The sequence below is a fragment of the Thamnophis sirtalis genome, unplaced genomic scaffold (genome assembly GCF_051295495.1).
Source record: "Thamnophis sirtalis isolate CommonGarterSnake01/CBP01778 unplaced genomic scaffold, rThaSir2_p1.2 scaffold_6, whole genome shotgun sequence".
In the NCBI taxonomy this organism is placed as follows: Eukaryota; Metazoa; Chordata; class Lepidosauria; order Squamata; family Natricidae; genus Thamnophis; species Thamnophis sirtalis.
The window spans coordinates 104,634,257-104,649,149 of NW_028261386.1; the positions used below are offsets into that span (position 1 = coordinate 104,634,257).

At 37.0% G+C, this 14,893-nt stretch overlaps 1 protein-coding gene across 1 annotated transcript in view; it reads left to right on the top strand.

Annotated features, from left to right (window-relative positions):
* LAMA4 (laminin subunit alpha 4) overlaps positions 1 to 14,893 on the top strand; it is a 98,988-nt gene that overhangs the window by 48,525 nt on the left and 35,570 nt on the right. Inside the window, exons 7-15 of the mRNA XM_087718623.1 lie at positions 2,297 to 2,448; positions 5,650 to 5,760; positions 6,291 to 6,402; positions 7,681 to 7,848; positions 8,387 to 8,580; positions 9,615 to 9,731; positions 11,226 to 11,374; positions 12,430 to 12,571; positions 14,718 to 14,814. Coding sequence (XP_087574749.1) covers positions 2,297 to 2,448; positions 5,650 to 5,760; positions 6,291 to 6,402; positions 7,681 to 7,848; positions 8,387 to 8,580; positions 9,615 to 9,731; positions 11,226 to 11,374; positions 12,430 to 12,571; positions 14,718 to 14,814 — 1,242 coding nt within the window. The remainder of the gene's footprint in view (positions 1 to 2,296; positions 2,449 to 5,649; positions 5,761 to 6,290; positions 6,403 to 7,680; positions 7,849 to 8,386; positions 8,581 to 9,614; positions 9,732 to 11,225; positions 11,375 to 12,429; positions 12,572 to 14,717; positions 14,815 to 14,893) is intronic.

Here is a 14,893-nt window from a genome sequence, read left to right on the forward strand (position 1 = left end):
TGTTCTTTTTGGCCAGCATTAGTTTATGGAATGATAGATGTAAAAGAGGTAGACATTAGAATATACTACAGGTAATCCTTGACTTAAAGTACAACCATAATTGAGCCCAAGGTTTCTGCTGCTAAGTGAGACAGTTGTTAGGTGAATTTTGCCCCAGTTGTTAAGTGAATCACTGGTGGTGTTAAATTAGTAATATGGTTGTTAAATGAATCTGGTTTTCCCATTGACTTTGCTTGTCAGAAGGTTGAAAGGTGGTCACAAGACTCTGGGACACTGCAATCATCATAAATACGAGTCAATTTCCAAGCCTCTGAATTTTGATCATGTGATGATTGGGATGTTGCACGGGTCATAAATGTGGAAAATGGTGATGTCACTATTTTCAGTGCCACTATTTTCAGAGCCAAGGTGGCGCAGTGGTTAAATGCAGCACTGCAGGCTACTGCTAGATCAGCAGGTCAGCGGTTCAAATCTCACCGGCTCAGGGTTGACTCAGCCTTCCATCCTTCCGAGGTGGGTAAAATGAGGACCCAGATTGTTGGGGGCAATATGCTGACTCTCTGTAAACCGCTTAGAGAGGCCTGAAAGGCCTATGAAGCGGTATATAAGTCTACTGCTATTGCTATTGCTATTGCATTGTAACTTTGAGCGGTCCCTAAATGAACTGTTGTAACTCGAGGACTACCTATACATTAAAGTTTGGCATGGGAAATTGCTTGAAGTAAGAATAGGCAGCCTGTAGTTCTCAGGTCTCTGGAAGACCCTTCTGTTTAACCAGATGCCTGAACAAGAGGCAAAAACATGTTAGCAAAAAGAAATGAGAGAGAAGAATGGAAAGAAGGGTTTGCCTATAAAGTTTAGCTTTGGCCATCCAAATTGTGACTCCCAATAAATTATTCCTGAAGGGATATCGATGGTCTTCTTTTTTTAAAATGCCCCTTTCCACAATGATTCGTTGGGAGAAGGAAAAGTGCAACCTAGGAAAGGCATTTCAAAGAAGAGACAACCTGGGGCAAAACAGGATGAAGGGTCCCTACACCAAAGGCCCAATCTGCCTAGGAATCACATAGATAAACTTAGTCCCACCGAGATCTAAGACAGTTGTTGTGCATACTTCAATATTAAGTTTATGTAGCTATGCTTTGGACAAAATAACTGAAAACCACCATCAAATGTACTTTCTAAACGTAATGTAGCCAATTATTTTGAAGTGGCATTTAGCACTAGCACTGATGATGCTACCTAGTTTGGGTAATGAAACATCTGCAAGAAAACAAGCAAGCTCAGAGAGCACCAAGGACCCTTCATTTCAACCTAAACTATAAATATTCTCCTTTATTGATTTGTCCATTTTCTTTGCCAATGATGACCGTCCCTCAATATATTTAAGAATAAAGATTTGAATTCTATTGGGGAGGATACTTTGGGTTTTTGGCCATAAATTAATAAAGTAACTAGGTTAAAAAATCCAAATTCAGTCTTAATTTCTAGCTAACTTCAGTCCCAGATCTTTCTTTCGTGATTTGAATTCTATTGGGGAGGATACTTTGGGGTTTTGGCCATAAATTAATAAAGTAACTAGGTAAAAAAATCCAAATTCAGTCTTAATTTCTAGCTAACTTCAGTCCCAGATCTTTCTTTCATGAAATTAAGCTATGGATAGATTATTAAACAGAGACTGATACCTTTTCTTCTGTGTATCTCTGTTATTAAATCTGGTATTCACAGAGATAAAGTGTTTAAGAAAAAAATCTGTATAGTATTGCATTAAAAATAAACCCACTTATTTTTGGGAAATTGTTGATTCATAGTCATATGAGTTTTGTTTCTTTTTTTGAATTTTGGAATAGTTGCTTTCTTTTGCTTTTAATTAATTCTTCCACTTAAGTGTTAATTTTTCTCTTGCTGTCCTGCAATAGGTCATTTCCTATAGTTTCCTAATTATATGCTGTACTTGTTAGGTAAGGCAGTAGGTGTTTCACTTCGAAAACAACATATACTAAGATTGTTGTTTTTCTGTGAATTTACAGCAATTAAGAAGTGTGACAAGATTTGGGTTCAACATTATATATTTTTGATATAAGGGTTGTATTACTTCAATATTACTGGTAATAACCATACAACAAGAATCTGAATTTCTTACTGTTAATCCTTTGTACTGTACATCCTTTTGACAGATTTTTCCTAAATAGGGAAAACAAGCAGGAACATTCTTTTACAAAGCAGAAAAGACACTTGAGTTTCTAACAAGAATGTGTATCCCTTTTCAACTGTCTGCATTTTCGTTTATTGTTAGGCTGTGACAAATGCATTTGGGACTTGACTGATGATATCAGCCTGGCAATCCAATCCATTGAGGAAAGCAAAGAAATTCTGCTAAGCATCTCCACTGGAGTTGCTGCTCACAAACACTTGCACGACCTCAATGCCACTACATTTATCCTCAAGGTACCTAATTTCTTCATTCTTCAATCCCGTCAGAAGAAATCGTTTCCGGAAACAGCTTCCTTTCAGAGTTAAAATAAACCAGAGTGGGGAGATTTGGCTAAAAGTTATATGGTGGGAGAAAAGGAGAAATTAAAGCTGGGTCACTACAAAGAAAAAATAATAATTCTGTTCCATTTTAAATTTGCTCCTTCCTCAGCTATCATTTGCCATGAGAAATAGAACACATGACAACACATATCAGCAGGCAGATACATAAAAGGGTGCCATAGGAAAGATGGTCAGGTCCTAATTTCCATTGCCACAGAAACAAAGATCAGAAATAACGAGTACAAATTACCACAACCAAGAGGCATTTAAATATAACAAAAACTCCCTGGCAATAAGATCTATAGAGCACCTTACCTATGGAGGCTGTGAGTTCTCTCTTACAGTTTTTAACAAGTGAGTGGACAGTCACCTTTCGTGCATGGCTTAATATATTCTCCTGCAGATCTCAGAGGATTGGATTAAATGACCTTTGGGGTCCCTTCCAATTCCACGATCTATGATCCTATAAATAGATTGAGATATAGTCTGCAGAAATTTCAAGCTCAGCAAGTTTATAAGTCATTAATGTCACAATGAAATAATACATTATAAGCATACCTTGGTCATTCCAGATTTATTACCACTGAGGCAACTTCAATTTTAGCTTGCAGAACCTCAGAGGCAATTCTATGGTTTACTCTCTTCATACATTCATTTAGTTTGTCTAAGTAGAAATTTAGATACACAGAGATGAGATAGAGATAGTTGAGAAGAGAGAGAGATGAAGATACAGAGCCACACATGTACTGCAGATAAGTATAGTGAAAGGACAGTGTCAGTCAAGAATAAAAGAGATTTAGATTTGTTAATTCCCATTTAGTTATGGCTGGTTCCTGTAAGCCTTTGGTTGGTCATTCTCTATTTGCCTAAACTACTGTATTTTGCTAGATTGTAGTGAGAGATTAATAGAATATCAGAGTTGGAAAGGACCAGGTAGGTCTTCTAGTTAAACCCCCTGCTCAATCAGGAGACCCTATACCAGGGGCGTCCAAACTTGGGAACTTTAAGACTTGTGGACTTCAACTCCCAGAATTCCCCAGCTGGGAAATTCTGGGAGCTGAAGTCCACAAAAAGTTCCCAAGTTTGGACACCCCTGTCCTATACCATTTCAGACAAATGTCTGTCCAATTTCTTAAAAGGTGAAGTAGAGAGAGGAGAAAAGAGGTCATCTATGGATTCCTCCCTTTGAAAGAAATGAGAGGGGGGGATGTGATATTCAATTGCAGAGTAATTCTTGGAAAGATGTATGGAAAAAGCTGACTTTTCAGTGGTTGGGATTTTTTTTTTAATGATCAAAAAACAAGGTCAATTTTAAAATAACTTGGATGAAGGCATTTTTCAGGAATTAAGCAACAGGAAAGCATTCCTTTGATTCTGTTGGGTCTCTCAATGAGTTTTAATGCCATTGCTTGTAATATTTTTTAATGTTTAATGGATTGAAACTGAAGGCAAGATGCTAATAAGAAAGGGGCGGAGCTTCTGTCTTTCCTGGAGATCTTGTCTCAGAAATTGTGTTAATATTGTAATGCTTGTTTTAGAACCTTGGCTGGTGGCCAATCCAAATAGAGGAGAATTAACATTTTGGGGACTAAGGATGCAAGCCTCACAATGGGTGACACAGAAAACGTTGCACTCCACAAAGTGGATGGAATCAAAACAAAGGGATAGGGAAATCTTTTTCAATTTAAGTTTTTTTAAAATTAAAAAAAACAAAAGGCATTAAAAGTAGTTAATAGAGTCACTCTCTATGTATTTTTCACCTGAAAATATGAACTGAGGTGATTTCTTGAAGCAATTCTTTGCCTGTGGTTGCAGCAGATCGGCTGTTATACTGTTACTGAACATCTACATGAAAATGTTGAAGAAGGTAATTTGAAGTTTGGGATTGAGGGTCACCACTTACCTTTTGATCTCCTTGCTTTCTTCTTCAGAGAAGGATATTATAGTTCTGAATATTGCTTCAGAATGGTGATGGAATTAATGTGGGCTAACCACTGAAAGTCAATCTTGCTTAAACAGATGATGACTTGAAGTTTCATCCTGTAAGGAAAAGATAAGAGTTTCTGGACTCAAGGAGTGAAGAACTACACAATAGAGTTTCATCAATTAATATAATATACATATCTATAAAAATAGGTGCCAAATCAGATTCATGAATAGATTTTATGCTTATTTCTGCTTCTGAGTGTGTGCCTGTTTGTGTATAGTTTTGGAAAGGAAGATAAAAACTAATACAAACTAATATAAATCAGAAGAAAAAAGAAACAGAAAGATGCAAGAAAAGGGGAAAAAAGAAAAATAGAAAAGAAATTTAAAAAGATACAAAGAAGTGGTTTCCACACATCTCCACAGCAGTTATTAAATGCAATTACACATTACCTTTTACTCTAAGGTTACAACATGACCCTCTTCTTTCTATAATCTACCCGATCTTATCATCAAAATCATAAATTCATTTTTGTCTGTTTTACACAAAAAGCCCATTAGATGTTTCCAGTCAATAATAATTGTTGTTCTTCTCTCAAAGAAGTAAATTTGGACATCTCAGCAAGTTCCATCATCTTCACCAATTACTTTTCTATTGTGGGTAATGTCATTTCTATGCATACTATATCTGCCTTCTATGCAACAGAGAAAGTGAAAAAAATGCAAAAGAGGCAAATGACATATGGAATCTTACCAAAAGTTTTGCTCAGATTCCCTGTACAGTGCCGGTAGCAAACAGGAGGCCCCCTCCTGTGCACTATTTACTGGTATGGCATGCATAGATATGCAAACTAGTATGTGGTGTGGAAAAAGAAAAACAGAACCAGAACAGGAATGTAAAGCCCGATGTAGAGAGTGGGAGGCTGCTATGCAACCTGTTTCTGGTTAAAATTCAATAAAGCACTAAATAAGCATCAGTTAATGGTAACATAATTCTCATAACTTCTGCCTTATGCCTGAAATCCATTCCAACCTTCTGATTCTGACATTCAGAATATCATGATTGCATTCTTATGAAGAAGCTCATTAATATATATATTCTTAAGGTAATTGGTTTGTAAGTACCTTGAAAAAAATGAAGATAATTTTTAACAAAGATGTCTCAATTTGTATCATTGTTATACTCAGGCAAAATTCTCCGAGAAGGACAATCAATCTGCTCTTCAGACAACCCAGGTTGATGATGCTGCAAATGAAATGACAAAACTTCTCAGGAAAATTGATGCCCTTGATGAAAAGGTTTGCTTATTATGCTCATTTCCATCTTATATTTCTCTTGCCTTGAGCAGGATCAGCTTAACAATGCTAAAGAAGTAAACAGTTAATTCCATGAACCAGTAATACTATCAGTATGAACCTGAAGAACAAGTCCTAGTAAAATAAAATGTAATGGTTTAGTCCATGACAAAGAAATTAAAATGATAATAGCTAGGCAATATTTTTATTAGAACTAAACTAAGCATCAGGTCATTCGTTAAGCAAAACCAGGTTAAATAACAAAGTTCAATTTTTTTTCAAGTACATTACGTAATATAGGACCAACTCTCAAGTAAGTGTAATGAGGACTCTGGCCTTAAATGGGAGTCAGTTTGAATTTAAGCAAATAGAAAATGGAGAAAAAACATAGGATGACACCAAAGTGTGAAAGACTGTTTTGCAAAAAAAAATACCTATCACTTTTTGACAGACGGTGACTTCTTTTTCGTGTTGTAGATTTAAATGTAAAATAAAATGTGATACTCGTGTTCCAAACATCTGATTTTCCATAGAAAAATCAAGGATCAAGCAAAGGTCAGCAGCTGCAGAAGGAAACTAGGGAGACCATTAAGCGTGCTACGATTCTTGCACAGGAACTTGGAAATATTGTAGATAACATCCAAGGTAAGCATTGGAGCATTTCTGATTCATATGAATAATAGGGTACATCCGTGGAACTGGCAATGGAGAAAGGTAATTATAGGAACATTTACAAACTGTCCAAAATTAACATATAAACGAAGAGAAGCAGAATTAAACTCCAGTTTTCATGGTTATAGTTTTTGCTAATCAAATTGTTTGATGCATACACTCCCAATCCCCCCCCAATAAATCAAACAGCATTTGTTAATTCTATTTTTCTTTTCCATACCAGAAGATCAGATTTGTATGACAGCTTTCAGCTTTTTCCACTCTTCCTTGTAGTACATATTTAGAACAATGTTATGTGTTCCTTGAGAATGCAAGCTAATTTTAACACAGAAAGATAAAGAAATATACCCAGATACTTTCTAAAATACTTGAACAATTAGTTTTGAAATGTGAGAACAAATTTATCCCTGGGACATTTCTATGTTGAAAAAAAAGTCAGTTACCCATATAAACCACCCTGGACATTTTCATAATAATTTAGGAATTTGGAAATGATTCTACCTCCCTACAATGGAATACAGCAGTGGTGGGAAACAACCAGTACGCCCCGGTATGGGTGTACTGGTGTCTGCTGGGAGCACCAGGTACCGTTCCAGTATGGTGCAGTGCTCCAGAGGGCCCGCACACCTTACTGATATTTGAGCCAATCGGGGCTTTCGCGCAGGCAGCATACGGTGCCTGCGCGATTCTCCACCGAGCAGCTGAAGCATAGCAGAGCCGTCGTGGAGCATCGCAGGTGCTAAGTATATGCGCACACTGCTGCGGATGTGCATGTGGCGGATGTGCGGCCCTGTTGCACCGTATCGATTGCAACAGGAGCTGGAACCCACCACTGGAACACAGGCTAAATAAGAGCAGCAGAACCATAACCACAATGCACTTCGAAGGATTCCTATATACAGTAGATTCTGATCAATAGAGCCTCCAAAATATTGGCAATTTTTGGTGTTCAAATGAAGAAAATGTCCAAGACCTTTAGATCAACATTTCTCAACCATGCCAGCTTTAAGATGTATGCCAAAATTCCTCAGCCAACATGTGAGTTTTTGCCAAGTCATGACCTAAAGTATAGGACCTCTGATCTACTCAGTGTGGTTCTCTGATTCAAGCAAAGAGAAAAAATATATATTTGTAGCAAAATTGGGAATAACTTGAATGACCGTAACTAGAAAGGGCAGCAGCAGCTTCGTCAATAAAATATACAACAAAAAGATCTTGAATCATATGCTTTATGCTCTGCTTTATGCACAGAAATTGGCAGCAAGGCAGAATACTATGGTATTGAGCATGATCTGAGGCCTGAAGATATTGCTCAGAAGGTCAGAGCAGCAGAAGAGATGCTGAAGGACATCAGACTTCGCAGACCTTTCAACTTCCAGAGGCAACTTGCTGTTGAAGAGTCTGAAGCAGCTCAAGACTGTGAGTTCTTCTATTTATTTGGGCCCTCAGCAAGTCCTCTCTGATGTATCTCATCAGATGGGCAGATTCAACTTAGAGATACTCAGGCCCTAGAATATGTAGGATTTTCAAGTTGATAAAGTGTATACCAGTGATGATGCCACTAATCAGCAGAAAAGCATGATGGCATTATTACTTTACCTTAAATATTTTATGAGAGAATTTCAGCTTCTGGATACCTTGAGATGCTTCAGTAAGCAAAATAAAAAATATTTATGGCAGGGATACGTTAAGTCTTCCTTCAGACAGCACAACACTTTTGTGCTAAATCATATGTTGAAGAGCTGGGAATACTGCTCAACAGTGTGTTGAGGTCAGCAGCAGTAAGGATAATCATGGAGAAGTTTAAAAGCTTAAAAACTGTTTGAGGCTGGGGATTGAAGACTGGTAATGTAGAAGTGCACAAGTTCATAACAAGCAAGCGTGTACTTGTAGAATGTATTACAGAGACTGAGAAAAAAGGAATTTAAGCATGTTAATCACTTCCCTCTTCTCTTAGTATTAAGGAAAGCTGAAAGTTGGGAACAGAAACATAATGAAACCAGGTCTTTGATTCCTGACATATTGGATCAGCTTGGGGAACACAACACCAAGCTCACAGACTTCCAAGAGGCTTTGCACCAAGTTATTGATGACATCAGAAAAACAGCCACTACAAATAACGAAAGCATTGCTAAACTCCAAGTGCATGAGGTACCATGCAGTCAATTGTTTCAAAATTGTTGTGCTTTATCATTTTTAACAGTGTAAAATATTGGCCCTAATCTGTCAAGATAATCTTTTTTATTATATGATCAATGATGTATGTACAGCTAAAGAAATAAAATCAGATACTGGGTGAATTCACCCTACCAAATGGCTGGGAGCCATCCAGAGTTCGATATAAGATGGGCGGTTTGTAAAAGTTTTATCAATAAATAGGTAAATGAATAATAGCCGGGATCACATAAACTGAGCTTCAAAAGGGAAATGTACTCATTTTCTGGTCTACAGTTGGGGAATGTGCTTATCACAACAAGATTTTATACTTTACGGATAAGTTCCAACCAGTTTTAAAGAATGTCCACATGTATGTCTTGTACTATATACATTCTTCTCATGTAAAAAGGAAAAGACCATTTGAATTACTTATGCTGTTTCAGAGAGGTTGGAGGAAGGATGTTGGGACAGTAATAAAAATAAAAAGTACCAGTATCTTGAATTCTGTCTCAGTCAACACTAAAAAAAGATGGAACTTGCTCCCATATTGCAAGTTCTCCCCTTTATAGAGAAGTATCACACAATAGTTATCTCAAAATATTCACCATCAAAATGTTCTAACATTAGAATATTATTCAAAGACCTGTGCAATGTAAACTAAAGATATTTGAAGTGCAGAGGAGCATATACAATACTAAGTTTTTGTCTGCAACATATTAAAGCAGATGTATCTTTTCCCGGGATCACATAACAGACTAAGGTTTGCAGACTGGTACCTCATTTGCAGTTCTCCGTACACCTCTGAAGCATCTTTTAGAGACTGTATCCAAAGCACTGCACGACCCTTATTAATAAATATTAATGTTTTAGTAATGTTCATTATATTTGCTCTACTATCGTATCAATTGTGTTCAGTAAAGCATTTGTTAATTTTACTGTGGATCCAAACATCTAATTTACTCAAAATAATACAATAGTGATTAGCAAACAACCAACATATTTAAGGAATTATTGTCTTTTTCTTACAGAAGCAACAAGAAATATTGGAGGAAGATATTGACACTCTGAACAATACTCTAGGGATGGCCACTGACATTCTAGATGTTTCTCATGGAATCATCTTTGAAGTGAATGAAGCAATACAGGTGATTTTCTTTTTAAATAATACATCAAAATCTACTGTCTACCTAGTCCACAGAGTTTACATCTTTAGCTTTTAACACGATCTTCAGAATGCAGTTATATTAGCATCAACTTCAGCAAGACTTAGCAGATACTATGATTTACGATAGCAATAGCAATAGTCTTATATACGGCTTCACAGTGCTTTATAGCCCTCTCTAAGTGGTTTAACAGAGTTTGCATACTGCCCCCAACAATCTGGCTCCTCATTTTACCCACCTCAGAAGGATGGAAGGCTGAGTCAACCTTGAGAGATTCAATCTGCCAAATTGCAGGCAGCCGGGTTATAAGCCAGCTATGCTTACATAAAAAGAGCTACAACAAAGGGGAGAGTGGAAGTCCACAACAAAATCAGAAGTGATTGCCTGAAACTGTAGCATCATTCATCCAGTTGGAGACAATGACAGAGAGAAATCTAAATTGTGATCCTGGCTCATGGGTATCAAGCTGAAGTACACATAACCACAAGTAACATAGTTATAATCAGCTCAGTGTTAATCAATAGTTACTGGCAAAGAAAGACTGCTAGGTACAGGTTTAAATGCTCTAATAGGAAGTGTGTCCTCTGAGCCATCTAGCTAGGAGGAGTGAGGTGCAGATGGGTAAAGAAATGATTAGCAGAAGATAGATAATGGAGGAAGAGTGATAAGGAGAGGAATTATCCAATGTTCAGATAGAGAAAGATATCTGGCTTTCTTCAGCCCTTGAAAGGAAGAATGGCTTTTGATATGAGTTTTCATTATCATGTCTTGTTCCTCTTAGTTTCTCTCATTTTTTACAGTACAGTATATGTTCTTGCTATTTTATTGGGTACTTTGAATGCTGCTTTTGTGGTATGCCACCCAAAATGGGTTGAGTAGGGCTACTCTATAATTTTGAGAAGTAAATAAACAAATTCCTTTAACTTGTTTCAGGGTTATATATTATGGGCTGAAGTTGGAGTTATGTAACTGAATGTAACTGAAGAGCCGAGGTGGCGCAGTGGTTAGGGTGCAGTACTGCAGGCCACTTCAGCTGACTGTTATCTGCAGTTCAGCGGTTCTAATCTCACTGGCTCAAGGTTGACTCAGCCTTCCATCCTTCCGAGGTGGGTGAAATGAGGACCCAGACTGTGGGGGCGATATGCTGACTCTGTAAACCGCTTAGAGAGGGCTGAAAGCCCTATGAAGCGGTATATAAGTCTAACTGCTATTGCTATTGCTATTGCTATTGCTATATGTTTCCTTTATTCAACTCCTCCTTAATGATTAGTGACAAATAAGTTTTTTTTAATTCTAGCTGCAGTTAAGTTTTTCACTATAAAAAGGGCTCAATTAAATGATCCCCAATTTGAAAGGATACACTCTGTCATCAGAATCCATTTATTACTTTATCACTATCTACCTAATTTGGAAAGACATTTTGCAATTTATAGAAAAATCATAGCTATTTTTCCTTTACTCTTTGTGTTTGGTCAGAACGCATCCAGGTTTTATGCAGAAATAGATGGAGCTAAAATACAGCTACAGGACAAACAGGCCAACCAGACAAGGTTTGATGAAGATTTGGTTGAAAAAGCGATGAAATATGCACAGGGCCTTCAGGACCTTGCAGATAACTTGGAGAGGTAACTTTCAAGTGTATTAAGCCAAATTCTCCTTCTGCAATAAATTGATACAATATGAAGAACTGGAAATCACACTTAAGTCCCACTGATCTCAGGGAGAGAGAATTAAGTGTGTGATTAACTGTTCTATTGAAATAGTGTATCTTAAAATGCTACACATTGGTTTAATAATACCAACCATTATTAAAGGATATGAGAATTATGAAACAAATGTCATATCAACAGCATTTAACATTAGCCTATAAATGCTATGTTGTAAAATATGTACATGTAAAGTATTTTATTATTCCTGTAACATAGTTGGTGTGTCACTGAATGATTATGTTTCTCAAGACTACCTACAGAAATAAATTAAAGATAAACTGAAACCTAAACAAAGCTTTCCTTCTCTCACAATGTACATTTTTCAGCATTATATCATACCAGTTCCCAATATGGACTGAATTTAAATTGTGATTACATAGTGTTAAGCTCCTTTACTGCAGAATAGTTGAGTGGGGATGCTGATTGACTGATGAACTATCCTGAAGAAGATCTGAATATCTTCTTGCATGTCATGATGGATCATGCCAGTGAGGGAAGAGTTGGACATAGAGAAAAATTATATATTGATAAATACAGCTACTGCAAGGTTGTCTTCAAGCCAAGTTTGACTCCTGCTGATTTTTGGGGGAGGGGCATGACATGGAAGTGGTTTGCCCTTGCCTTCTTCCAGGCTTCTCCTCCTAGCTTATAGCTCTGACATTGCTGATGGTCTTCCATTCAAGCATTACAGTAATCAGGACCAACCATGTTTAGCTGGTGCCTATCATCCCTGTCCTACTGTCCCCATTTACTTGTCCCCATTTCATGTGCTCATGTCCATGTTTATACTTACACCTGTTATCTCATACATGTCTGACAAACTAAATAAATAAAATAAATAAAATAAAAATAGATGAGCATCACAGTGGTATAATAAGGATAACAATAGTACTAGCAGATATATAGTGAACTTGAACAATACATGATGCATTTTATAACCTCCCCTTCACCCTCTCTTTTCTCTGTTACAGGACTTTTCATGGTATTGACACAAATGGATTAGTACAGAAAGCACTAAATGCTTCCAATGTACATGAAAATATAATTAATTATATTAATGAAGCCAATCAAATGTCTGTCTTGGCATTAAATACTACAGAACGAGTCAGTGATGTAAGTAATAGTATTAGGTATCTGGACTGTGCCCTTGAGATCAAGTAAAATCTGTATCCTATGAAAATCCCCACACCTATTTGCAGTTATACCATTACAATCTCATCTTCAAGGATAGAAATTTGTAGGAATTGGGGGGATTGAAGTTCAAGCCCATCTTGACTCTGTACAAGCACAATGGTACACAGATGGGGGCAAGGAGGATAAATGTGTAGGATAGATGGGGAACTCATCAAATTTGCAGACAACATCAGGCTGGCAGGAATAGCCATCAACAATAAGATAAGCTTAAGATACAGAAGGATCTTGACAGACTTGAACATTGGATGCTATCTAACAAAATGAAATGCAATGGGGGGGGGGGGGAAAGTATGGTTCTACATTTAGGCAAGAAAAACCAAATGCACCAATATAGTATAGGTGGTACTTGGGTTAATAGTAGTAATTCTGAGAGGGATCTAGGAATCCTAGAAGACAATCACTTAAATATGAGCCAGCAGTGTGCTGCAGATGCCAAAAATGCCAACACAGTTCTAGGCTGCATTAACAGAGGAATAGAATCAAGATCATGTGACATGTTAATACCATTTTCTAATGATGAGTCCACACTTGGAATACTATATCCAGTTTTGGTCGTAATGATGTAAAAATAATCTAGACTCTAAAAAGAGTGCAGAGAAGAGCAATAAAGATGATTAGGGGATTGGAGACTAAAACATATGAAGAATGGTTGCAGGAACTGGGTATGTCTAGTTTAATGAAAAGAAGGATTAGGTGTGACATGATAGCAATAGTCCAATATCTCAGGGGTTGCCACAAAGAAGGAGTCAAACTATTCACCAAGGCACCTGAAGGCAGGACAAAAAGCAATGGATGAAAACTAATCAAGGAGAGAAACAACCTAAAACTAAGGAGAAATTTTCTGACAGAACAATTAATCAGTGGGACAACTTGCCTCCAGAATGAATGCTCCAACACTGGAAGTTTTTAAGAAGAGATTGGGCAACCATTTGTCTAAAATAGTATAGTGTTTCCTGCCTGTGGGTTGGACTATAAAACCAAGGTTTCTTCCAATTCTGTTATTCTGTTATTATCTGCAAGCTTCTTTGCTATGTTGAAGCAATGCAATCCTTCATGAGGCCCAACAACAAATACAATTCCTCCAAGGAGCAATTATCATTAATAGATTGTGAGTCTTCCAGAGTTTGGTACAAGATTGGCAGCTATATAAATGTTTTAATAAGCCAGTCAAAGATCATGTACCCTGTATACAGTAAAAACATTCATAAAACATTGTTTTATGTCAGTTTCTAAACTCTTCAAACATTGCATAATTGCTGCATAGATTAGTAATTGTTTTGAGTTGGAGCCAGATCTTTCATGAATAGAAATCTGGTCAAAGCTCTTTTTGCTAGAATAGGGATGCATTTGTAACTAAGCGTTACCAATTTTATTTCTGCTGCCTCCTTTCTCCTCAAGAACGAAATTTGGAGGATTAAACTAAGCGTTACCAATTTTATTTCTGCTGCCTCCTTTCTCCTCAAGAACGAAATTTGGAGGATTAAACTACCTTTTACAATAGAATGGAAGGAAACACTCAGGACTGCAGAATAAAGTAGTAATCTAGTGAAATGCTACTGTATTTTGACTCTTCAAACAGAATGCATTTTCTATTTAAGGAAAGGCAAATCCAACATTGTGATGTTGTGAGCAAAATTCATCGGCCCTTTCCTTAATGTCAATATGAAATCCATTACAAACGCTCAAGCAGTATGTTTCATCCAATCCACTGGAAGAAAGTGATTGCCTCATAAATACAAGATGCAACTAATTGTGCTTCCAGACCGATATCTTTTAATACTACCAATCAAAAGACATCATGCAGCTGCTCCCGCTTTTTCTCATAAGATTATTTATGGACGAGATAAAAGTAGAACAAGCAAATAGAACAACAGAGGATTATAAATGAAAGCCTTTATCTGAATTCCCCATAACTTCTATGACTGGGACAGGTTTTTTATATAATAGTAGCCTCATCTGGAAACTCCAAGTGTTTATATTCATGATGTCTAATGTTGACTCTCTCTCTCTCTCCCACCCTCCCTCCCTCTCTCCCTCTCTCCCTCCCCCCCTCATAAAATTATAGGCTGCTGTTGGAATTGATACTCAGATAACTTACCACAAAGACAAAAGCACAATGCTTCTTGGTGAAGCCAGAAAACAGCAAGGAAATGCCAATGCTAGTAAATATAATCCTTTCTCTTGATTCATACGTCTCTCTTACACTAGAAAAGCTTTGTAATAAAGAGCATCCCACAAAAG